Raw genomic sequence first — 26,345 nt, 5'->3', positions numbered from 1 at the left:
TCACAGTATATAATTCCATTTATATGAAATATTCAGGATAGGTAAATCCATAGACAGAATACAGCTTAGAATTTGCTAGGGGCTGAAGGGAGGGGGTCTGGGGGAGAAACTGCTTGATGAACAAGGGGTTTTACTTTTGAGTGATGGAAATATTTTAGAACTAGACAGAGGTGATAGTTGCACAGCATTGAAATTGTACTAAATGGGACTGCGTCGTTTACCTTAAAATGGTTAATTTTATGTTACGTAAGTTTCGCCTCAATAAATTATTTAAAAAAAGATCCAGGGGTGGCGTTCCCTGTATTAGTCAGGGTGGAATGAACTTTAAGCAGCAGGTGGGTCTGAGCATGTGAAGGTGGGTGGCCATGGGTGCTTCTGGCACCCTGCCTGAGCACTCCTCCCCTGGCTGCTTTAAGTGTTGATGGATAACCCTGCCCTTTTCTCCAGAGAACTGCCCTTTGCTGACTCGCAGCAGGAGCCACTTTGCTTTGGAGGCTAGGGGCCACCACCTGCACCCCCCTCCCTGTCCCACAATAGCTGACCTCCACGAAAAGCTCCTGGTCTCTAAGTGGGACCAACTCTGAGGCAGAGGAGACTGAAGCTGGCCTCCCACCCTCTCCTGCTCCCCTCACTTTGGAACCTGACTCCAAATGGTTACATAAAACCAATACTGATGGTGAATTCTATGGTCTTTGAATGATATCTCAATAAAGCCATCATGTTAAAAAGATACTTACGAGTCATTCACAGCACCAAAGGTTTTTTGTTTTGTTTTTGACATTCTTAAAGGCCCACCTCACCAGGGTAACACATTCCCCCAAATCCCAGGTCACGCTACATCTTTTCAGTTGAAATTGTAAGAATTAGTAATTTAAAGGCAAATAAGGTTTGTTCTTGTTTCTCGTTCTTCCCAAATACACACTCATTCTTTTTAAAATGCTGAATTCCATTGAAATGGTCAGTAAAGCTGACCAGGGCTGCCCTCGCATGTCAGGTCAAGGCAACCTTCCTCCTAATCAGCTGATGATCACAAGTTCTTTCTGGGGGTTTTTGCTCAGTGAAACCCAGACCCACAAGCATGCACATAACGTGTAATGTCTGTGTGAAGTCAAGCTTTACTATAAAAATGAAAGCAATGGAAACAATGCACAGGATGATCACACACACCAGTGAGCCCCAAGTCCAGGAGAGAAGTGGAAAGGCAGTAGGGCAGCCCTTCTCCCTGCCCCACAAAGCAGTGCCCAAATAGTCTCAAAAAACAAGGGGGGGGGGGGGGCCCCACGGGAAGCTCTTCTAATCCAAATAGGTGAGCCATGGTATTAAGTGTCGTTAGACATGTCACCTGTTTCCCTGACTTTAATGGCCAACCTGTCCTGTGATCTAGACCTCAGTTTACCAGTGTGCTGGCAGTACCCAGGTACCCTGAGAAACATGTGGGATGAACAGCTGTCTGCTCAAAACCATTTCTAAAAAAAGGTGGTTGGGAGACTAAAGAGGAAAAAGAATGGAGCACCCCCCCCACCCCCCCAAATCTGTAGAGGTGGGAATGGGATGGTAAGGGATTAGAAATAATTCCCTTGGTGGAAAGGCAATGAATAGGCCCTGAGGTCAGTTCTGGGAGAGAAAACACACCTCAATTTCCTTTTATTTGAGAGATACACAAAGCATGTTCCCTGAAGCTCTTCACTGCCCCCACACAACATAGAGAGGCTTCGGGTACTGATCTCTAACTCTGCTTGACGCTCTGCTTGGACTTCTCATACCTGTCGAGGGCGCTTCCTTGTGCAGACCCCATCCCTGTCCCTGAGTACGGGGGTGGGGGTGGCAACTGTGGAAAGGTCAGGTATCATGGGCCATGGAGGTGGGGGGTGGGGTGGGTGGGCTTGCAGGAGGTAGAGAGGGGGATGGCCTGCAAGAGTTTTTCAATTCAGAGCTGGAGGGTTGTTGAGGGGAGGGTATTCTGAAAGAACCCCCACCCCCCAAGTCCATGAAGAGAGGCTTCCTTCTCTCAGGAAGGGGAGAGGCTCTCAAGACTGCCACGCTGCACTTGGTCTGGCACATCTTCTTCCTTCTGCTCCAAATCAAAGTTCTGTGAACAAGGTTGCAGGTGAGGTCTGGCCCTGTACATGCCGAGCACAGCTCTGATAATTCTAGGGGCGCATGCATGATGGGCATGTGTTGCCTGAAAAGGCTGGGTTATGTTCCACGTCCCTCTGAGGAGAAGCCGCGTTCCTTATCCCACCCAAAATTTTGGCCCGACCTACCTCAAGCTCCTGCAAAACCTCGTCCATGAAGTCCCGGGAGCTGTGTTTGTACGACACAGCTAATCGAATCGCATCATTGAAGAGCTGGAGGTGAGGTGGAGGTGGTGGAAGGAAGGAAAGAAGGAAGGAAGACATGGCCGTGGGTGCCAATGCCCTGTCCGTGTCATATGTCCACCCAATACTCTGCCCCTAAAGTCGGCAAAGTCACCCCTCAATTCACCTTCTCCCCATCAATGTACTTTTTCTCGCCAAGCTCAGCCCATTACCTCCCTTACTGTCAATACAATGACCCCTTCCTATTCTATTGCTCTGGATTGCCCACTCATAGTCCCTGCAATACCTGTCCTCTCCACCGTCCCTGTGGCCAGCCCTTCTCTTTGCAGCTTCCCTGGTCCCTTCACCATTTGGCCTTCCCTAACCTCACTAGACTACCTCTGCAGTCCACCATTACCTTCACAACATTGGTACCATCAGCAGCTGAGACAAAGTACAGGGGAAGGGAGAACTTCCTGGCAAAATTGAAGCTCTTTTGGGTCATCTTTATGTCTGCTGTAGAGAGAAGGTAAAACACTGGCCTGTCTATCAAGCGACAAGGACAGGAATTGGCAGGACAGGTCACTGGAGGCCCCCATTCCAGAAAGTGGGGCAGGCAGGGGCAATCAGGGGACATGTCCTAGAAAGAGTTCATTTAAAGGGATCTGTGTCTCGGGGAGAGGGAAGATTGCCTCAGTTGGTATCTTTACTGGCAAGAGATTGATGGCAAGCAAACAAGGGAAGGAGGACAGATCACTGAAGGTTCACTGCCCCAGGAATGGAGGGGGAAATGTGTGGTGGTGGGTCCCCCACGGAATGCTGACACGCAGATGCAGGGATGGCCCCACCATCAATTTTATTGGCCACCACGATGCACGGGATCTCTGGCCTGAACTCCCGAAGCTCTGTGTACCAGGTGCTCAGGTTCTTGTAGGTGACTTTCCTCTGCACATCGAACACCTGCAATGAACACAGGAGGGGAGAGAGCTCAGGTTGTCGGTGTCTGCACCCCACCCACACGTGATGTGCACATGCAGACAAGCGGCCCCGTGAAGAAAGGCTGCACTTGTTCCCGCCCTTCTAAGGGAAGTCCTCAGAGCCTCAGATCCAAAAGTGGTTTTTAAAATGTTTATTCCAGGGATGCTTGCGCGGCTCAGTTGGTTGAATTCCAGCTCAGGTCGTGATCCCAGGGTCATGGGACTGAGCCCTTCGTTGGGCTCCGTGCTAAGTGTGGAGCCTGCTAAGAAGTCTCTCTCTCCCTCTGTCCCTCTCTCCCGCACTCTCTAAAAATAAAATAAATCTTAAAAAAAAAAAGTTTATTCCTTTTCTGTTGTCACCTAATTCCGTTTACCTATTTTAACCAAGTTGTATCATTGTACTAATCAATAGTCTGTTACAAATTGTAAATTTTTGCTTTGTCTCCCCCTTAGTCTATTCTTATTTTTATTGCTTAAACTTTGTCTTAAAATTTCTTTGTGATAATTTTATTTTATTTTTTTAAAATTTTTTTTTTAACGTTTATTATTTTTGGGACAGAGAGAGACAGAGCATGAACGGGGGAGGGGCAGAGAGAGAGGGAGACACAGAATCGGAAACAGGCTCCAGGCTCTGAGCCATCAGCCCAGAGCCTGACGCGGGGCTCGAACTCATGGACCGCGAGATCGTGACCTGGCTGAAGTCGGACGCTCAACCGACTGCGCCACCCAGGCGCCCCTCTTTGTGATAATTTTAAATGCTTGTAGAATTCCCCTTTAGTTACTATTGATGTACTTTTAATTTTAAACTTTTGTTTAATCTCGTATTCATTTTGTATTTTAAACTTCCTAAAAGTAGTTTCTATCCATCATCATCATCGTCGTCATCATCATCATCATCATCATCATCATGAGGCAGCCGGCATCTTTCCTGCTTTGGCGGAGGGGGCAGGTGTGTCTTCGCCGCCGCCAGGCTCTGGCTGCGGAGGACTGCGCTGGCTCTGGGAATCGCAGTGGTGCTTGTTCCTGCAGATCCTGGGCCTGATGCTGGGAAGGTCGTCCAAGCGTTCTTGTTGTCGGTAGTGGTCCACACGCAGGAGGCAGTGGGTGTTCACTGGCCAGGTCTCCACTTCACGACCACCACTAACCACCACTAACCCCTGCTGGGCCGCAGGCTCCTCCTCACAGTCTTGGGGAGAATCAGCCAGTTGTAGCGGAAGGAGCTGCGAGCCCTCAAGTGACGAGGCGGGTGCTGTGTGTCCGCTTGTCCCTCGGATCAGGAAGCTGGAGCAGTTCCACACGACCATCCGTTGTAGGTGGCCGGAGATGGAAACACTATCTTTTATTATTTTGTAGCTTGTAATTTGATTACCAGTTTACAAGTTATAGTTTTTTACCTATTTTATTTAAAAAAAAAATTTTTTTTTTAACATTTATTTTTGAGACAGCATGAACAGGGGAGGGGCAGAGAGAGAGGGAGACACAGAATCGGAAGCAGGCTCCAGGCTCTGGGCCATCAGCCCAGAGCCCGACGCGGGGCTCGAACTCACGGACCGCCTGATCGTGACCTGAGCCGAAGTCGGGCGCTCAACCGACTGAGCCACCCAGGCGCCCCTACCTATTTTAAAATATTAGCAATAAACATGAACACTGCAGACTAGCTCAAAGGACAAGGGAGGCCAGAAGTCCTGAGATGCTTCAAGTTGCTGCTGCAGGGATGGAGTCCCTCCAACCCCCGTGGGAGCTCCTCAAAGGCCATCCTCCAGGATGGACTCAAAGGCCCCAGCACATAGTAGATAGAGCTGGACAACCCTGGAACCTGCTGGAATGGCTGCTCTTACTTCCAAACCACCTAGTCCTGCATGGGACCAAATGGATCTCACCCGGGGCCAGGGGCTTGCTCTGCATGGCAGTGGGCATGGGTCCCCACCCTGGAGGCAGCAGGAGGTCCCCCGGAGGTTCTTCCGTGGTACCCACAGGCCCCATTTCAACAAATGACCATGCTGTCTTGAATTTAAATGACACTTGTAATGAGTCTTCTGCAATCGGCTTCACATCAGGCTGCCTCCCATGATCACTGTCGATCACCTTTCATCCAGGTCTGGTTTCCTGAGCTGCCTCTCCTTGTTTTGAGAGCTGAGGAAGAGCTGGCTGGGACGAGGAGCAGCCCCATCAAGACCTCAAGGTGGTTCAAGGTGGAGGGTGGAAGCCTAGCTCCCTCTGGGACTAGCAGATCCCCAGGTGCTCATCGCCAGGTGAGCGCTTCCTACCTGCCTGGCCCCATGCAGCAGGCACCGGCAGATACAGGCATGCAGGAAAGCTAGCAGGACAGACATCCCCAGGTTTCAGAAGACAGTCCAAATGGAGCCAATGGAGAGGGGTCAGAGGCAGGAGGAGTACACTCCCAGAGAGAAAACGGAGGTGGGCTCAAAGCCCCAAATGCCAGAGCAGAATCAAAACAAATGGCTGGGCCTTGCCCTCCCAGTTCTCCAAGGTCAAAGATGTTGACTATGTCAGCCTCCAGGTGAGACTGCTGGCCTGCGCTGCCCCCATCTGCCTTTCCCAGTCACCTCCTTGTTCTGTCCCCTTAAAGATACTACCTAGTATTACAATTTGGAAAATTTCAAGAGATTTTGTGTTACGGGATAGTGGAACCTGTGAATGGAGCCAGGACTCTGGGCAGGAGGCCCTAGAGACACAGCCTTGCACAGCTCTCCTGTGCTTCCCTAGCCCTCCCTCAGGCCCTCTTATGGCACTTTTTATCCTGTGGCTCTGGGGGGACCTCTGAAGACTGTGTTCTGGACAGCACAGAGGAAAGGGGCCACTTGGGAGCAACACCAGCTGGCAGTCAAGGGGGCCTCGAGAGCCTATCCGAGCAGGTGGCTCCATCAGGAAAGGATTGTATTTGCCTTAGATGGCATGCCTGATGCCGAGGCCCGGGGTGTGTTCCTCCCCCTGGATGGGGGTTCCTCATCCGGACCCACTTGAAGCGAAGCTCACCTGGGCCTGCTCACACTCAGCACCTCTGGAAGCACGTGTAGTTTGAAACCTCCCCAGGCTTCCCTGTTCCCCTCTCCCCCAGCACCCGGCCTTGGTGAGGAGGGCTCAGCACTGCTGGGTCACCCCTCAAGCTTGCCCAGAGGGCAGCCTGTCCACTGCCCGGCTGGTTTCATACCATGATGCAGGCGTGGGCCTTGTGGTAGTAGGAGGCATGCATGCTCTGGAACCGCTCCTGGCCGGCTGTATCCCAAAAGTCTGCAACATGAACACAGCTCTGACTGCCTCATGGGGCCGGAGGGCAGAGAGACCCGAACACACTGAGCATCTCTGTGCAGATCTCTGTGTGCAGATCTCTGTGTGCGGGGAGGACAGGGAGGGACGAAGACCACACCGCGCGCATGTGTGCGTCATCAGGACACAACGCACCTGGGTGTGCCGTGGGAGGTGTGTGTATGGGGGTGCATGGGGGTGGGTGAGAAGAAGGCACATGGGCAGGCCAGGAGGAAGGAGAACGCAGACAGGAAGTCCCCAAAGGGAGAAGGCAGGTGTCCCTGTTCTCCCACCCACAAGACGCAGGACCTTCCGAGGTCAAAACCAGGCTGATTTTCCACGTGTGTTGCCCACAGATGGCCGACACAGTCAGGCAGGGTGCGTGGCCTAACCAAGCAGAAGGCTATGACCCCACAATCTTAAAAGCTTTTGTGGAAGATGATATTCAGACCACAACTGTTACTTCTTTATGCTGGTTAAATTAGAATACCGGGTCAGAGAGCTGGAACGGAGGTCTTGAGTGCCTCCTCCCACCCTCCCTAGGCTCCTCTCACGGTCCTTCTTACCACCCTTAGTCTCTGCTGGGGGTCTCATTTGCTCCCTGCCTGACTCTCTCCCAGGGACTTCCATCCCCTCCCCTTTCCTCGCCCTTGAGAGTCTACGGCTCGGCCTTGTGCTGCTCACCCACAAGGACAGTCTTGCCGTCCACCGTGGCCGTGTGCTTGTACAGGGTCAGGGCATACGTGGACAGCTGTTGCGGCTGACTGCATTCAGGTTAAGGAAAAGAGATGAACGAAAAGGAAGGCAAGGAAGGTGCTTGGGGGGGAGGCACTGGTGTGATGAAACTGGCCCTCTCCTTTTCTTTTTGGAGTTCTTTAGATTTTAAGCTGAATGAATGTGGCAGACAGGATCACTTTCCAGTATCACTGGCACAAACTCCATGGAAAGGGGAAGGGCAGGAGAGGCTGGGAGACATCCCGGCCATCTAAGTACCAGGGACAGCATGGAATGGAATTTTACAAGAGAAGCCATCATAAACAGCATCACGTACTTGGAAAATGCAACCATGGGGGCCCCAGCCTCTTCATGGACGGGGCTCTTGCAGGCCAGAGAGGAAACCCAGCCGTAGGCAGCAACATGACCATTCCAGGGAAAATTAGTCTCTACAAGCTAGACAGCTGACAAGCTGTTTGTGAACTGCCTGTACAGGAAACCCCAACAAAAAGCCCTGGGGAATTACTTCCTGAAGCTGCAAGATGCAGGGTGGTCGAACCAGCAAAGCTGGGATGATGCAGGGCGGCTGCAAAGAAGCACTTGGTGGAAGGTGAAGCAAGATATACTCAGGCTCCACCTTGGGGGTCAAGGCCCAGGGCAGGAAGCAGGACACTCCAGGGCTCTTTTCTGCCACAGTTCTTAGTAGATTGACGTGGGAAGCTTTTTAAAACCATCCCAGTTGCCAGGGAGTGTCTCACTCCAAGCCTAGACCTTGTGACAATCCATAGGAGGAGGGAGCAGTTCCTGTTTTACAAAGTTCATTCATACCAGAGAATTTTAAAGCATTAGCCCAAGCTTTGAGGTCAGAGAGGTTAAGTGACTTGCCCGAGGCCAGAGCTACTGAGGAGGAGGAGGTGGGGTTTGAATCCGGGCACGTGACCAGGTACTATTAGCCATTCTATTGTCTTTCTGATGTAAAGCAAATGCAAATAGGACACTGGTGAGAACAGTCACGAAGGAAACCTATGCATTCACTCACCTAGCCCTCCTCCTCAGAGCAAAGGGGTGAACGGTGAGGTTGAGTTGGCAGGAGGGGAGAAGGGCCCCAGGAACAAGGAGCACTTCAAACTTTGAAGGATACAATCCATCCATGAGAAACCTCTCCATAAGTCTGTAAGGACAGTGTGCAAGGTGATCAGGGTACATCCTTCAACCTTCCTCCTCCTTGCCCCGCGTCATAACCCCTGTCCAGGCTGACAAGCTGGGGCCATTGATTCCACAGCCACACAGTTTCCTTTTGGGACAATGCCCAGGAACCGCCCCCCAACCCTCTTCTTGACTCCCCTTAAGTGCCCGGCATCCCTTAGTTGTAACACCGATCCAGCACCCACAGCTGCTTTGCCGGAGGGCAGGGACCCCACCTTCCTTCTTTTGGAGCACCACAACAGCTGGTAACCTATATTAGTTGAAGGGATAAAGACCGATCTTTGGAGCTCTGCCATATGTCTACACTGGAGAAGTCTGTGTGAACCATGAACTCAATAAATCTAAAAGTGAGTTTGTTTAACCCACTCATCCTGTCCTTGTTCCTGAATTATCTAGTTAGTGGCATCACCCCATTCTCCAAGTCTGGAACCTGGAATCAGCATTACTAGCCCCTCATAACAAAACAGGCTACATTACCACAAGTGCATATACCAGTCCACGCGAGGCTCTCAGACCCACTGTTCCTGCCTCTGCACACTACTGACAAACACCATGATCCCTGCTTTATGCCTAGGAAACTGACACCAGGCAGACTGTGCCCTCTGCCCAAGAGCCATTCCCCTAATATTATGCAGGTCCTCCAGGGCTTTGCTCAAATGTCACCTGAGCAGTGGGACCTTCCCTGGTGATCTTACTTGTAATAGGCAAGTTCTATCTTACCTTGTACTCTGTCTTACCCTGTAGGTAATACCAACAGAAACACTCAGTATTTTACTTATTGACAGTTTACCTCTCTCGACTAGAATGGGAGGCCACGAAAGCAATTTTAGTTTATTGCTGCACAGCCAGTGCCTAGGACAAAAAGCATTTAGACTATGACTAGCATGCAAACACCACAGGAAAAACTGTAGCCTCAGTGGGGAGCTTAGATTTCCACCCTTGGGGGGTACCTCAACAACATTACCAAGCTGTCCTAATAGGGAGCTGGAACTTTCTTCTCTACCATATGGCAATGAGACACCCTCCCGCTGCCGCCATCCCATAGTGCCAGTGGAGACCACAGGTGCTGCCTCCCCCCTTCTTCTACTGAAGCAATGCTGCAGGAAGCCAGCTAAAACAGGAGGTTCAAATAAGATTCAGAGTCTCATAACATGATCTTCAAAATATCCAAGTTCCTTCCAAAAATCATTCATCATATTAAGAATCAAGGAAGATCTCAAAGTGAATGAAAAAAGATAATCAATAAATGCCAACACTGTGCTGATACAGATGTTCAAATTATTTGTCAAAGTTTTTAAAGTAGCTGTCATAAATGAGCAACTATAGATGTGCTTGAAATAAATGAAAATACAGAAAGCTTCAATAATGGGCCAATTCCTAAAAGCACAAACAAGCAAAACTAACCTAGTAAGAAAGAGATCATTTGAATAGCTCTGTAACTATAAATCTCTAGGCCCAGATGGTTTCAGGGTAGAATTCTGCCAAACACTGTAAGAATTAATATCAATTTTGCACAATCTCTTCCAGAGAACAGAAGAAGAGGGAATTCATTTTATGAAGTCACTTTATCCTGATATCAAAATCAGTCAAAGACAGTACAGGAAAAGAAAAACAACCCTACAGACCAATATCTTCCATGAATATAGCATCAACAAATTATTAACAGAATTCAGGAACATACAAAAGAAGTTATACACCACGACCAAGTATGATGCATTTCAGGCGTGCAGGACTAGTTCGGTATCTGAAAGTCAATGAATGCAATCCAACATATTAACTGCCTAAAGAAGAAAATCACAGGATCATATTGATTGATGGAGAAAACGCATCTGCAAAACTCAACATCCATTCTCGATAAAAAAAAAAAAAAAGAATCGAGGGGAATTAGTATGTTGAAAAGTACAAAATACTGATGAAAAATTTAAAGATCTGAATAAATGGAGAGACATACTATGTTTATGGATTGGAAAACTCAATAAAAAAACGATGTCAATTCTCCTAAAATTGATATACGGGCTTAACGCAATGCCTATTAAAATTCTAGCAAGATGTTTTATAGGTATCGTCAAGATTGCATACAACTTATGTAGGCAGGCAAAGGAATTAGAAAAGCTAAAACAAATGTGAATAAGAATAAAATGGGAAGAATCAGTCTACCCAATTTTAAGACTTACTATAGCTACTGTAAGCAAGATGTGTGGTACTGGCAGCGGGACAGACACACAGACTAATGGAATACAAGAAAGAACCCAGAAATAGTCTCACAGAAGTAAAGCCAACTGGTTTTTCACCAAAGTGCAGAAGGCAATGGCGGAATGACAGTCTTTCAACAAATGATGCTGGGCCAAGTGAGTATCTACAAAGGAAAAAATAAACCTTTACCCCAAACCCTCATACCTTAAACAAAAGTTAATTCAAAATTGACCACAGATAGGGGCGCCTGGGTGGCTCAGTCGGTTAAGCGTCCGACTTCAGCTCAGGTCACGATCTCACGGTCCGTGAGTTCGAGCCCTGCGTCGGGCTCTGGGCTGATGGCTCAGAGCCTGGAGCCTGCTTCTGATTCTGTGTCTCCCTCTCTCTCTGCCCCTCCCCCCATTCATGCTCTGTCTCAAAAATAAAAAAAATAAACGTTAAAAAAAATTAAAATAAACAAAATTGATCACAGACTTAAATGTAAAATGTAAAAATACAAAGCTTTTACAAGAAAACACAGGAAAAAGATCTTTGGGACCCAGGGCTTGGTAGAGATCAAAGTCCATGACTTCAGTAACATCAAAAGCATGATCCATAAAAGAAACAAATGGACTTCATGAAAAGTAGAACCTTCTGCTCTATGAAATAGCTTGTTACAAGACAGTGGAAGACAAGCTCTCAACAGGAGAAAATGTTTGCAAAGAGCACATCCAGCAAAGACCAGTACCTGGAAAAATACTAGCCAAAACTCTACAAGGAAAAAAACTCTCAATTAGAAAATGAGCAGAAGGCATGAAGAGACACATAACCAAAGAGGAGATGTTCTACATCACCAGGCATTAGGGACATGGAGAGTAAGACCATGCTGAGCTATCACTACATGCCTGCCACGATGGCTAAGATAAAAATTAGCAATAACACTAAATGTTGGCAAGGATGCAGAAAAAACTGCATCTTTCACACATTACTGGTGGGAAAACAGACATTTTGGAAAATAATTTTATTTCTTTTTTAAAACATTTATTTATTTAAATTCAAGTTAGTTAACACACAGTGTAGCACTGGCTTCAGGAGTAGAACCCAGTGATTCATCTCTTACATATGACACCCAGGGCTCATCCCAACAAGTACCCTCCTTAATGCCCATCACCCATCTAGCCCATCCCCCACCCACTTCCCCTCCAGCAACCCTCAGTTTGTTCTCTGTATTTAAGAGTCTCTTACGGCTTGCTTCCCTCTGTGTTTTTATCTTATTTTTCCTTCCCTTCCCCTATGTTCATCTGTTGTTTCTTAAATTCCACATATGAGTGAAATCATATGGTATCTTTCTCTGACTTATTTTGCTTAGCATAGTACCCTTTAGTTCTATCCACGTTGCTGCAAATGGCAAGACTTCATTCTTTTTGAATGAAATTCTTTTAGTCTTCTTTTAGTATTCCATTGTATATATACATACCACATCTTCTTTACCCATTCCTCAGTCAATGGACATTTGGGCTCTGTCCATAAGGTGGCTGTTGTCGATAGCACTGCTGTAAACATTGAGGTGCATGTGCCCCTTCAAATCAGCATTTTTGTATTCTTTGGATAAATACCTTGTAGTTTCTTAACAAATCAAACATATACTCACTGTATGGTCTAGCCATGAAATGAAATAAAAACTTACATCCGTGCCAAAACCCACACATGTGTTCACAGCAACTTCATGTGTACTAGCCAAGACCCAGAATTAACTGAAATGTCACTTAACAGGTGACTGGAAAAGTCTGGAAAACCATACCGTGGCCATCTACCATGAAATACTATTCAGCAACAAAAAGGAGCACACTATTGATAGTGCAACAACTTGGATGGGTTGTAAGGATATTATGCTGAGTGAAAAAGGTCACAGGTTGTATCATTCCATTTATACAATGTTGCCAAAATGACATGATTATAGAGATGGAGAATGAATTGGTGGTTACAGGGGTTAGGGATGGTGGAAAGTGAGGTGGGGTGGGTGTGACTATAAATGGGTAGAATGACCAAAGTTTTGTTATCTTAATTCCATTGATAGTTGCATAAATCTGCACATGTGATAAAATGACACAGAATTATACATGCATCAAACCAATGCCAATTTTCTGATTTTGATAATGTTCTACAGTAACTTAAGATATTATCATTGAGGAAGCTGGGTGAAGGGTGCACAGGCCCTCTCTGTACACTCTGTGCAACATCCTGTGAATCTGTATTATTTCAAAATGAAAAGAGAAAAAAAAGCAAAACAGAGAGGGACAAAAACCACAAGAGACCCTTAAATACAGAGAACTGAGGGTTGCTGGAGGGGAGGTGGGTGGGGGATGGGCCAGATGAGTGATGGGCATGAGAGAGGACATTTGTTGGCATGAACACTGGGTGTTATATATGTAAGTGATGAATCACTGAGTTCTACTCCTGAAACCATTATTACACTGTATGTTAACTAGCTTGGATTTAAATTAAAAAAAAAGGCAAACAAAAACCACAGGTTGGGAGATGTCTGCAATGCTAGTAACTGATGAGCATGAATACACAGAAAATATGAACAGCTCTGATACGCAAGTGAGAGAGCACACAGACAGCCTGTGCACTAAGAATACAAACAGGTGAATGGCTAATGAACATATAAAAAGATGCTCAGTGTTTTAATAATTTAATAATTTTAACGCAAATTAAAATGAAGTAGCTTTCACATCCCTTCAGACTGGCACAATTCAGAAAGTCACATGACACTGAATGTTGGGGATTTTGTACTGTGCTGGCAGCAGCATAAATTTAATATAACTATTTTGGAGAGCAATTTGGATATCTCAATGTTTGAGGTAATCTTGAAACTAGGCCATTTCACCCCAGGCCTAAGTGTGTGCCCAAGATGGTAGGCACAAAAATATTCACGGCAGTATTGTATTAAATATCATAAAAATGACAACAGTGGAAACGTTCTTCAACAGAAGAGTAGACAATTTTAGTACAAACTAGTTAAAAACAAATTTACTAAGTTGCTTACCACTTAGCAGATACTATGGTAGGTGTCATGACATAACACTGAACAAAACAGATGAAGATCCCTGTCAAGACAGACAATAAATAAGCCCTTAAAATACATGCAACCACATGTGTGGTCATTGCACTTAGGACAAAGGCATCGCTATAGTTGAGTGGGGTTAACCGTTTCATCAATTAAGCATGTGGGAGCAATTGAGTATCTGTACCGGGAAGAGATGAACCTTGAGGCCGTTAATGAAATGGGGAAGTAGGAGGTTCTAGGGGGGTCAACCCCCACCTGAAATATCCAGTAAACTGGAAAAGATGATCAGAACGAACCAATTCAGAACTCCGGAACCTGAGTGGACACACAGAAGCAGGACAGCACTAGGTGGCAACAGAGTGCTGCTGATCCCCGTAAAAGGGCAACGTGTGTCAACCAGCGGCAGCTGCCCATCCCTCAGGCCTGCCGCACCAACTTGGTGAGCTGTGCTCCAAGGTTCTGGCTACGGTCTGGGGTGCCGGAGAGATGTTGCCCTCAATAAGTCTGGGTCACATGTTTTGCTCAATTAGGTCTCAGCTCTCTCAGGCTTCAGGTTTCCCGTGCTGGTGTATATTGGAGATTTCAAGGGCTAGGAAGATCTTAGTTTTTCTTTCTATTTTTGGAGCCAGAAGTTTAAGGAAATCTTTGTCAGGTCACTATCTGACCACAGATAATAGAACAGAAACATCAGTGACCACACACAAGGAATACACACTTTGTGAAAATAGTCTGGAAAAATTACAAATAGACGACTCTAGCCCCAAACAAGGGGAAATCAGCAATGCCTGAAGAGTGGGAGAATCTGATTTTTAAAATTGTCACATTAAAACACTCAGACTGTCTAATTCTCATCAAAACAACTCCAAAGCTTACAAAGAAATGAGAAGATATGACCCATTCTCATGATAATAAGTATCTGGCAGAATCAACCCCAAAAGAAATGCAAACATTGGAATTACTCATCAATTATCAAAATTGAGTATCTTAAATATGCTCAAAGGGCTAAGGGAATTCATGGACAAAGAATTAAAGAAATCAGGAAATGATACATGAATAAAATGAGAATATTAATAAAGAGATAAAAATTATGAAAAGGAACCCAACAAAACTTCTGGAGCACAAAAGCACATTAATTACAATGAAAACAAAACAAAACAAAATAACCTCACTAGTGGGTTTCAACAACATATTTAAGCAGGCAGAAGACAGGGTCAGCAAACTTGAAGATAAGGGGGTTGAAATTATCCAGTTGGAGAAGCAGAAGAAAGAAAGAATAAAAATGAGCAGGGTCTAAGGAACGTGTGGGACAACACAAAGCAAACTGACATATGCATCATAAAGAAAACAGAGATCTGAAGAAACAATGGCTAAAAACTTCCTAAACTTGACACGAGACACGAATACACACACCCAGAAAGCTTCACACATTCCAAGCACAATAAACCCGGAGATCCACATTGAGACACATCATAGGCAAACTGTTGAACCCTAAAGACAAAATCCTCAATGAGACAAACAGCCCCTTTCTCATCAGACACCACTGAAGTCAGAAGGCAGTGGGATGACATATTTAAAAGGTCCTGAAAGAAAAAAGCTGTCAACCAGGATTTCTATATCCCGAAAACTATCCCTCAAGAATTAAGAAGTTAAGACATTCCCAGATAAAGATAAGCTGATGAAGCTCATTACCAGTGAACTTGCCCTACAAGAAATGCTAAAGTGAGTCTCTTTTAGGTTAACACAAAAGGGCACTAGATGGTAATTGGAAGTTGTATGAAGAAGTAAAGATCTTCAGTAAATGTACCTATGTAGGTAAATATAAAAGCCAGTATTCTTGTACTTTTGGTTTGCAACTCCCCTTTTTCCTATATGATTTAAAAGGCAAATACAGGGGTACTGGGTGACTCAGTCGGTTAAGCGTCCAATTTCAGCTCAGGTCATGATCTCAAGGTTCGTGAGTTTGAGCCCCGTATCAGGCTCTGTGCTGACGGCTCAGAGCCCGGAGCCTGCTTCTGATTCTGTGTCTCCCTCCCTCTCTCTGCCTCTCCCCGGCTTGTGCTCTGTTTCTGTCTCTCTCAAAAATAAATAAACATTAAAAAATGTTTTAAAGGCAAATACATAAAACAATAACTATAAATCTAAGTTAACGAGCACTGAACATATAAAGATGCAGTCTGTAACAAACCAATACGAAGCTCTGGGATGGAGACATCTAGGAACAGAGTGTTGGTGTACTACTGTAACAAACTGGTAATATTTAAATAGGTTGTTATGAGTTTAAGATGTTAATTGTAGTCTTCAGGGCAACCACTAAGAAACAATTAAAGAATTATACAAAAAAAGGGAAAAGAGAATCAAAATAGCACACTGCAAAAAAAAAATCAATAAAAAAAATATTAAAGTAATTGAGGAAAACAACCAAAAGACACAGAAAACAAAGAGCTAAATGGCAGAAATAAGTCCTTCTTTACCAGTAATTGCTTCAATTACTGTTGTTTCAAATGTCCATGGATAAAGCTCTCCAATTAAGAGTGAGAATACTGGCAGAATACATGAAAATAGCTGATCCACGCATGTACTATCTGTAAGAGACTCACTTTAGACCCAAAGTCACAAAAAGGTTGAAAACAAAAGATGAAGATAATCCATGCAAACAGTATCTAAAAAGGAGCTGGGACAGCTGTACTAGAGTCAGACAAAATAAACTTTCAGTCACAAGTTACGAAACAAAGAAGGATATTACACATTGATAAAAGTTTTTTTAATCTACCAAGGAAATATAAAAGTTATAAACATATATGCACCTAAAAACAGAGTCCCCAAATACAGGAAGCAAACACTGATAAAAGTAAAGGGAGCTGTAGCTAGCTGCACGAGAACATACTAAGATCTCAAACCCCACTGTCAGCGATGGGGAGAATGGCTGAGGCAGAACCACAAGGAAACCAAGGACTTGAAGAATAGCACACACCAGTCAGACCTAACACACATACAGAGCACACTACACCTAACAGCAGCAGCACATGTCTCTCAAGTGAACATAGGTGATAACATAAAACAAGTCTTAATAAAATTAAAAAGACTGAGATCATAGGAAGCATCTTTTCCAATAGAATGGAAGGATACTGGGGCGCCTGGGTGGCGCAGTCGGTTAAGCGTCCGACTTCAGCCAGGTCACGATCTCGCGGTCCGTGAGTTCGAGCCCCGCGTCGGGCTCTGGGCTGATGGCTCAGAGCCTGGAGCCTGTTTCCGATTCTGTGTCTCCCTCTCTCTCTGCCCCTCCCCCGTTCATGCTCTGTCTCTCTCTGTCCCCAAAAAATAAATAAACGTTAAAAAAAAAAAAATTTTAGAATGGAAGGAAACCAAAAATAATAGCAGGAGGAAAACCAGAAAATTCACAACTATGTGGAAATTAAACAACACAGTATTAAGCAAAAGGTCTAAGGAGAAATCATAAGGACAATTAGAAAATGTCTTGAGACTTGGGGTGCCTGGGTAGCTCAGCCAGTTAAGTGTCTGACTTTGGCTCATGTCTGTGAGTTCTGTGCTGACAGCTCAGAGGCCTGGAGCCTTCTTCTGATTCTGTGTCTTCTTCTCTCTCTGCTCCTCCCCCACTCACGCTCTGTCTGTCTCTCTCTCAAAAATAAATAAACATTAAAAAAAAAAAAAAAGAAAATGTCTTGAGATGAATGAAAATGAAACACAGCAAACCAAAACTTAAGGATGAAGCCAAAGATGTGCCAAGAGCAAAATTTATACCCGTTCAGCACATACCTTAAAAATGAACGAAGATCTCAAATCAATGACAAACTACACCTTAAAACACTAGACACAAAACAGCAAACTAAACACAAGTTCATGAGAGGAAGGTAGTAGTAAAGATTTCAGTGAAGATAAACAAAATAGAGACTAAAAAGACAATGGAGAAACCCCTGAAACAATAATTAGGTCTTTGACAAGATCAACAAAATCAATAAACCTTTAGCTGGGCCAAGGAAAGAGAGAGAAGGCAAAATCTGCTCAAAATCAGAACTGGGGACACTAACATCAATTTTACAGAAACAAAAAACACGATAAGAGAATCCCATGGCGACGCCTGGGTGACTCAGTCGCTTAAGTGTTGGACTCTTGACCTTGGCTTAGGTCATGATCTCATGGTTTGTGAGTTCGAGCCCCATGTCGGGCTGTGTGCTGACGGCATGGAGCCTGCTTGGGATTCTCTCTCCCCAACTGTCTCTTTCTTGCCTCCCCTGCTTGTGGGCTCTGCCTCTCAAAATAAATAAACTAAAAAAAAAAAAAAAAAAAGAGACTACCATGAATAACAGTATGCCAACAAACTGGATACTCTAGAGGAAATGCACAAATTTCTAGAAATATGCAAACTACCAAACTGATATAAGAAGAAACAGAGAATCTGAATGGACTATACCAAGTAAGCAGTATCCAAAAATCTCCCATAAAGAAAAGGCCAGGACTGGATAGCTTCACTGGTGAATTCTACCAAGCACTTAATGAATTAACACCAATCCTTCTCAAACTTGTCCAAAAAATTGAAGAGGAGGGGCATTTCCTAATTCTTTCTAGGAGGCCAACATTACCCTGATTCCAAAGCCAGACAATGACATACAAGAAAAACAAACAGTATCTTTAAACATAGATGTAAAAATCTTCAACACAGCAATAGCAACCAAATTAATATTAAAAGGATCATATATCGTGCTTGCTTCAGCAGCACATATACTAAAAAAAGGATCATATACTGTGACCAGGGGAGATTTCTCTTGGAATTTATGGGTGGCTCAATGTAGGAAAAAACACACCATATTAACAGACTGAAGGAAAAATCCTACCTATTCTCAATAAATGCATAAAAAGCATTTGCCAAAACTGACACCATTTCATGACAAAAACACTAAATTACTAGTAATAGAAGGTATTTCCTCAACAGGAAAAAGGCCATATACGAAAAAACTGTAATAAATATCATACTTAATTGTGAAGGACTAAAAGCTTTTCCCCTAAGATCAGAAACAGGAGAAGGATCCGACTTTTGCCATTTCCATTCAACACAGCCGTAGAAGTTCCAGTCCAAGCGCTATGGGGAGAAAACAGCCATTCTGAGCTGCTGCTCAGGCATCTGACAAGCAGGACAAGGCTGCTCACACCGAGTCTCGAAATGCAGATAAGAACCTGAGCTTAGGATGCCCGCCCAAGTTCCCACTTTGTCTTTCCCTGGCACCTTCTAAAATAACCACTTAGGGAGTGCCTGACTGGCTCAGTCATAGAGCACGTGACTCTTAAATCTCAGGCTTGTGAATTCAAGCCCCACACTGGGCATGGAGCCTCCTTCAAAAAATAAGTAAATTAATTTTTTTTTTTTTTTTTTTTTTAAACAGCCACTTAGATTTGAGCCTGCAAAAAGTGAGTGACCTCCACCCCCAAACACCTTACAAGTGCTTGCTGGTGACCCAGGATGGAGGGCTGCCCTTCCCCTGGCTCATTTCACTCCCACTTCTGGGATCCGTAAGTAATAAATCTTGGGACTTTTTCTTGTGGGTGTATTGAAAGTGCACCTCAGTCAAAACAAGCCCAGGGCTTTCACTTCCCCAAAGTGGGAGCTCAGGGCTGGCTTATACCTCTCATCCACCCTTATCCATCAGGTCATAGCTGGTATATTCTTTTTTTTTTTTAATGGTTATTTAGAGAGAATCCCAAACAGGCTCCATGTTGTTAGTGCAGAGCCTGACGTGGGGCTCAATCACATGAACTGTGAGATCATGACCTGAGCTGAAATCAAGAGTCAGACGCTCAATTGACTGAGCCACCCAGGTGCTTAAGTCAAATACACCAGCTGCAAGAAGCCCCTAACACAGGCACCTTTGCAAGAAAAGGAAATAAAAGGCATCCAAATTGGAAAGATGGAAGTAAAATTATTTCTATTTAAAGATAATGATTTTATACATAGAAAATGCTAAAAAGTCCACAAAAACAGTAATAGAGCTAATAATTCAGCAAAGCTGCAAGATATAAATTCCACACGCAAAAATAGTATTTCCATACACTGGCAATGAAAAGGGAATTTAACCAAGGAGACATAATACTTGTACACTAAAACTATAAAACACTGCTGAAAGAAATTAAACTAGACATAAATAAAAGTAAAGATATCAGTGTTCATGGATTTGAAGGCTTACTGTTGTTAAGTAGATAACACTACCCAAACCAATCCACAGATTCAATGCAATCCTTATCTCAATCCCAATGACATTTTTGCAAAATAAAAGAACATATCCCAAAATTCATATGGAATTTGAAGGGATCCCAAGTAGCCAAAACAATCTTGTGAAAGAATAACAAAATTGAGGGACTCACATTTCCCTGAGGTCAAACCTTCACACAAAGCTATAATACTTAAAATAGTGTGGTACTGGCACAAATAATATGAACATACAGACCAACTGAATAGACACTTGAGAAATAAACCCTCACATACATGGTCAACTGATGTCTGACAAGGGTGTCAGGACCATTTAATGTGGGGGGAAGCATTGTCTCTTACACAAATGATGCTGGAAAAACTGGATATTGCCATGACAAAGAATGGAGGTGAGTCCCTTCCCTCACACCATATACAAAAGTTAACTCAAAATGGATCAAAGACCTAAACTTAAGAGCTGAAACTATAAAACTTTTATTTTTTGTTAACATTTGTTTATTTGAGAGAGAGTGTGCATGTGAATAGGGGAGGGGCACAGAGACAGAGAGAGAGAGAGAGAGAGAGAGAGAGAGAGAGAGAGAATCCCAAGCAGGCTCTATGCTCAGCCTGGAGCCCGATGTGGGGCTTGATATTACAACTGTGAGATCATGAACTGAGCTGATATAATGAGTCGGACGCTCAACCGACTGAGCCATCCAGGTGGCCCAAACTATAAAACTTTGAGAAGAAAATGTAGGATCGTATCTTAATGATACTCCCCTAAGAGCAGATATATAGACCAATGGAACAGAATAGAGAGCCCAGAAATAAGCCCACACATATACAGTCAAATATTTCATCAGAGAACTAAGATCATACAATGGAGAAAGGATGGGGGCACATGCAGGAGTGAAGGAAAAGCCCCCCTCAGGAGGCAGTGACCAGATCTGAGGACGCCTGCTCACAAGCAGTGGAAGAACTACATCATTAGAGTCCACCCTCAACAGAGGCTTGGGGGGCCAAAACACAGGTGCAAATAGGAAATGGAATCAAGAGGCACGAATGTGCTGTGTGAACAAGAAAGGCATTTCAGAGAAAGTCTGGTGCTTGGGGCGGCCCCAGTGGCCAACACTGTGGTAATCGATGAAGTCTTGTATTACTACTTTGTGTTTGTCGTCCTAAGTGAGGCTTGTAAGAAACTGGCATTGAACTTGGGGCTGGGCAGCACCAAGGAAGCTGGCAAGGTGGCCATCTTGGGGCTCACACCAAGCTACACTCTCTACAGCCCCCATCTGCTAATGAGCTGACAGCTTGCTCCCTGCCTGCCTGCCATTCCTGCTCCCTGTGTGCTGGCAAATACTAAACTTGGTTGGGGAAAAAGGGGGTGTTATTTACTATGTAATCTCCCCGTGCTACAACACTCACCCACATTTTCGTTGTACAGGCATGTTGTTGAGGACGGTCAGAGTTACTGCAAGACGCTAAACTAGAGCTGCAGTGTGTACGTATGGGGTAGGGCAGAGAGAATGTGAATTCATGAAGATGGCCTAAAAACCAGCAAAGCCCTTGGAATCAAAGGGTAAGGTAATAAACGATGAAGCTGGAAGACAAGGTAGCTCTGGAGCACCTAGGAGACAAGACTCAAGCTGAGAAGGCAGAATGGGAGGTGTGGGATCTACCAGCATTGTAGAGCCCCTCCTCAACCCTACAGGTGGGAGTCCCAAACTGTGCACATGGGCACTGGAGCCAGTTATGATGCAGCCAGTCTCCACACTGATCACAGCCAGTCGTCATTTCTTTCTACTCTGCTTAATCTGGATGGGTTCCTCCAAGAAAGCATCTGCACCACTTCTAATCAATCTGTCACCGGGTCTCCATTCCCACTGTTTCTGCCTCACAGACTCGTCCACACAGCACATGCAGGATCCCCTGGCTCTGATGTCCTCACCCTGGACTGCTTCAGTAGTCTCCAGGGTGACCAGCCCGTATCTGCTGCTAGGACTCATGGAAAAAGCTTGATTTATTCAGTCCTTATGACTTGCTCCGCCCTCCTGCAACACACACAGCTGCTGATGTGTTCCCCCTCACCGCCCCCCCCCCCAACCTGGGCTCCAACCAAGACTATTCCCTACCACCCCTACAGAAGTCATGAGCCTCTGTGCCTCCAGCAGGTTTTTCTAATAATCCTGACCTGCGCTGGGACTGGTCTTTCTTCCCTCATCTCCCAACATACTTGGATTTTCCCACAGCGCTGTCTCCTAGGCAGATGATCTTCACGTTGTCATCAGCATCATATTTCTCTTGGTCGAGCTCACAGGGTTTGGCTCTGTCGCTGGCCATTGGCTCCCGGCTCCTGGCTGTTCAGCCTGGGGTAGGTGTGTGTGTGTAGGGGGTCTTGTCACTGTCTGGGAAGTTCAAGAAGAGGCTGTTGTTAAAATGATGGGAAGTTTCCAAATCGATTTCTTCCTCTTCCTGGACTGAGGAGAGAAGGAGCTGATGAGAGCAGGGCCCAAGGACACACTTACATCCTTCTCTACTCACCACCAACCTGGCTGTTACTTGCTTCACCGTGGGGTTGTAATCTTGTCCCCACCCAAATCCTCTTCAGGTGGTGGACCCTATGTCATCTCTTTACTACAGCTATGTTCACGGCCACACCTTCCACTCCCACCTCAAAAGACAGTATTTTACAAACTGTACATAGACAAGTTTCTCACTGGTAAAACAAGGACAAAAACCAGTGCCCATGTCATACAATCAGTGTGAGACAGAGACAGTCCTCTGTAAACCTGAGCTCTTCTCACTGAACGACAGCCCACACAGCCAGAGACACCTAATGTGCATTCCTGACCACTCACCTCATGCCTCTCACCTCCCCTTCACTTTTCACCCTGCTTCAACCAGTAGCTGTTTCTTCCTCTCTCACTGTGGACATTCCACAGACCCTCTTCTCTAAGGTTATTTCAAGTATCTTCTAAATGCTGACGATGCCAAATCTGTACCTACACCAAGACTGCTTCTCTTGGCAGCAGACTCAAGTAGGCAACTGCCTACCAGACTTGGACTAGTAGATTCTGCCACACAGGGACAAATACCATGTGAAAACACAAATACTTAAGTCCTGCCCACCCCAAACATCAATCCTCACATCCCTCATCTGTACAAGACAGTGCCGGCCACCCAGTGACAACATCTAGGTGTGACATCATCTCTAGCTCTGTTCTTTCCTCACTCCCAAACAGAACCTTTAAAATTGTATTGAGAATGTACAATAGTCCAGACTCTGAGGTAATTAGGCACACAGAAATGACGCCATAGGCTCTCATTGAGCATTCACCATGAGCAGACCTTGTGCTGGGTTCAGAAGAAAGGAGACACGATGTTGGCAGCCTACTGTGGCAAGAGCGACGGCAGGGGTGTGAATACCGTGGAGGGTGTAAAATACCAACAGGATCCCGAGTTTCCCTGATTGTACCACTGCAGTGCCATTGCCTCTCCTCAGGTAGGTACTGAGCCTCCTCAGGTAGGTACCTCCTCAGGTAGGTACCTGTTTACCCAGGTACCCTCGGCTTCATGAGCAGTGCCTGGGAAGTGGCAGATGCTTGGTAAGCATAATGAAGGGGTGCCCCTTCCACTTCACCCTGGAGCAGAGTGACCTGTTCCAAAGCCAAACCCAACCCTGTTAACTTCAAGCTCGAAGAGTTTCAATGGTTGTCACTGTCCTCCCCATCCAGTGCGCAAGCTGTCTTTCATTCAACTTTTTTTTTTTGGCATTCAACACATCTCGGAACCAACCTTCCCTGTTAGGCTGGACTGCCCTCGCCCCCAGATCGCTGCGTGCACCCAACGACGCGTCCTTCTCCTGCCTAGGGCCTAGGGATGGTGGGTCCCAACGCTGAACCTGCCGGGGGGAAACAAATAAGACCACGGACTCCGCAGGCTGGCCGGCCTGTGGCCAACCATTCCCCAGTCCGCGCCCGCCGGTTAAGCATCCCGATCCTGTCCCGGTCCCCGGACCACCCCGCGCCGATCGCGTCCCGCCCCAGTCCCCGTTCCGCCCCGAATCGCGTCATTCTCCGACCCGGTCCCGCCTCGGGCCCCGCGGGCCAGCCGGGGACTTACCCCGCGCCGCGCGCCGCTTCCGGCTCAGTCGGCGTCCTCGCAGCTGCTACGCAACCGCGCAAGGACCCGGAGGAGGGCTGCCCGGCCGGAGGCCTGAAGGACCCCTCCTGGGCGCGGGCTGGCTAGCGCGGTGCCGGCCGGGAGGACCTCAGGTGATTGCGTGCACCGCCGCCGGTGCTGAGTCGGGCGGGCTGGAGGTCGGGCGGGGCTGGAGGCCGGGCGGCGGGAGTGTGTGGGGTGGGCTTCCTGCGACGTTCAAGTCGGGCAACGTGGATAAATGCAGCTGGATTGTGTTTTCCATCTTGGTGTAGGAATTTGTGACAGAGTAGCTCGTGGCAGTTTCATTTCTTCTTTGTTAAAATATTTAGAAAGCCTGTACTTGAAAGATGCCTCGATTATGAGTGACTTTGAGGCGAAAATTAGAAATAAACATGAGGGGCCCCTGGGTGGCTCAGTCCGTTAAGCGTTGGACTGGGCTCAGGCCATGACTCATGGTTTGTGGGTTCTAGCCCCGCATCAGGCTCCACAGTCTCAGTGCGGAGTCTGCTTGGGATTCTCTGTATCTCCCTCTGTCTCTGCCCCTCTCCCACTCTCTCCCTCTCTCTCCCTGTCTCTCTCTATCCCTCTCAAGTAAACTTAAATAAATAAGTAAGTAAATAAATAAACAAACATGAGAAGTGATGGGATTTTGGTGTCGTGGTGATGGTGGTGTGTCCTGAGCCCACGGCCAACAAAGAATTCTTAAGAAATTCTTTGGTGCAAAAAGGTGATTTTATTATAGCACGGGGACAGGACCCCTGGGCAGGAGGGGCTGGGCTGGACTGGTTATATACTATGGACTTGGCGAGGTAAAGGCCTCAGAGAGTTTCCCAGAAGGACTTTGATGTGCCAAAGAGGACCCCTAAGATACCGGAGACCTCCCTATTGTCAAGCTAAGGTTGTTTTCTTCTAGTAAGGCATTAACATTAGGGCAGTATGGGGTTCCTGGAGAAATGTTATACTCTGTATTTGCCTCAAATATTTGTCAGTAGGCTGCAGGTAATAACTTTAATGTTATTTACATTTTTTTCTTACCTTTGTTCCCATATCACATGGAGGGGATACATATCACATGGAGGGGATACGTATCACACGGAGGGGATCACATGGAGCGTGATACTAGGGGCTCCAGGAAACTGAGTCTATAGGTTTCTGGAGATTAGGCTATTGATAAGATTGCCTTTTCTTGTAATTTACTAAGACATTTGTAAACTGATGGAGACTCCTGTCCTGTGATCTCTATCAGCTAACCAGTTGTTTTCTATCCTTTCTTTTGTTCTTGGGCAGCCAGGAGTGCCTGAGGAATGTCACACATACTCCACCTGAGGGGGGGGGGGGTGGGGGTGTCAGCTTGCCTTATGCTCCCTCATCAAGAAGTGTAAAAAGAAATTTGCATTTGGTTTATTTGAATAGCTTACTGCTGATTATGTCATCATTAAGTACCCAGAAGTTCTTTGCTGTGTTGTTTTGTCACCCTCTGTGACTCTTACAATGTGCTGTTAGGGGTTAGGTCATTATGCCTAGGTTTGAAAATCTCCATGTTAAATACTAAAGTATTGTAATAAATTACAGTAGCACCATTTTGATTAGTCCAAATGTTTTCAAGGTTTGAAATAACTCTTGACTACATGAAAAAGAGTTTAAGACATACAGAAAACAAAAAACAAATGCCTGAAGTCAGTCCTTCCTTATTAGTAATTACTTTTAATGTAAAGGAACTGATCTCTGCTATTCAAGGCAGAGTTTGGCAAAATGGCTTAAAAGACAAGATCTGGCTATATGCTGTCCATGGGAGCTTCACTTTAGACTCTATGACACAAAAAGGTTTAAAGTGAAAGGCTGGAAAAGATAGTCCATACAAATAGCAGTGGTGGAGACCTAGTGCGGCCATATCAATATCAGACAAAGGGTGAGAGTGGGGGATTGTCTTCAAGAAGACAGACCTGAGGTTCTTGATTGCTGTAGCAGCCGGGGATCCCTTCAGGCAGCCAGTCCAAATTGGAGTCTGACTGTTGTCAGCCTAAAGGTGCTGCTTGAGCAAAATTTTCAGGGTTTTATCCCTCTACCCGGGAGGTATGCAAGTGGTTTAGGACTTGCCCTGGATCTACAGACCTGCAGGGTGCAGGCTGACCTCTGCAGGCTAAGGGGGCGTGTAGTGTGTAAGCTGGGCAGATCCAAGGAGCCAGGGAGCTGGAATAGGGTTAGCTGTGGAGAGAGGCCATGCATGTCCCAGGAGCTGATTATTTGGGGGCACCAGACATCTGCCTAATTCCAAGAATTATCCT

At 45.8% G+C, this 26,345-nt stretch overlaps 1 protein-coding gene across 2 annotated transcripts; it reads right to left on the bottom strand.

Annotated features, from left to right (window-relative positions):
* On the bottom strand, nucleotides 1-24,114 carry RABL2B (RAB, member of RAS oncogene family like 2B). Of its 2 annotated transcripts, none has more exons than XM_040490437.1 (9): nucleotides 23,981-24,114; nucleotides 22,133-22,304; nucleotides 8,397-8,426; nucleotides 7,226-7,305; nucleotides 6,447-6,526; nucleotides 3,146-3,257; nucleotides 2,716-2,813; nucleotides 2,265-2,348; nucleotides 1-2,089 (listed from the first exon to the last, which is right to left on the bottom strand). In XM_040490437.1, the coding sequence occupies exons 2-9, from the start codon at nucleotides 22,237-22,239 to the stop codon at nucleotides 2,009-2,011; spliced, it is 672 nt and encodes a 223-aa protein (XP_040346371.1). In that variant the 5' UTR covers nucleotides 22,240-22,304; nucleotides 23,981-24,114; the 3' UTR covers nucleotides 1-2,008. The 2 variants fall into 2 exon arrangements, with proteins under 2 accessions (XP_040346371.1, XP_040346372.1); XM_040490438.1 differs by having other exon boundaries at nucleotides 2,716-2,810.
* Nucleotides 24,115-26,345: the final 2,231 nt, after the last annotated feature.

Source organism: Herpailurus yagouaroundi, unplaced genomic scaffold (assembly GCF_014898765.1).
Source record: "Herpailurus yagouaroundi ecotype Mexico unplaced genomic scaffold, PumYag 182, whole genome shotgun sequence".
NCBI classification, from domain to species: domain Eukaryota; kingdom Metazoa; phylum Chordata; class Mammalia; order Carnivora; family Felidae; genus Herpailurus; species Herpailurus yagouaroundi.
This window is presented reverse-complemented; position numbering and strand designations above follow the sequence as displayed.

What these genes read in the sequence shown, in the direction of transcription:
- RABL2B (XM_040490437.1), bottom strand. Translation starts at nt 22,239, where the DNA reads ATGGCCAGCGACAGAGCCAAACCCTGTGAGCTCGACCAAGAGAAATAT. An exon ending in CGGCAAGACTGTCCTTGTGG is followed by an intron (nt 6,527 to 7,225) that starts GTGAGCAGCACA and finishes TTCATGTTGCAG; the next exon opens with ACTTTTGGGATACAGCCGGC. An exon ending in ATGGTACCAATGTTGTGAAG is followed by an intron (nt 2,349 to 2,715) that starts GTAATGGTGGAC and finishes CCTCACCTCCAG; the next exon opens with CTCTTCAATGATGCGATTCG.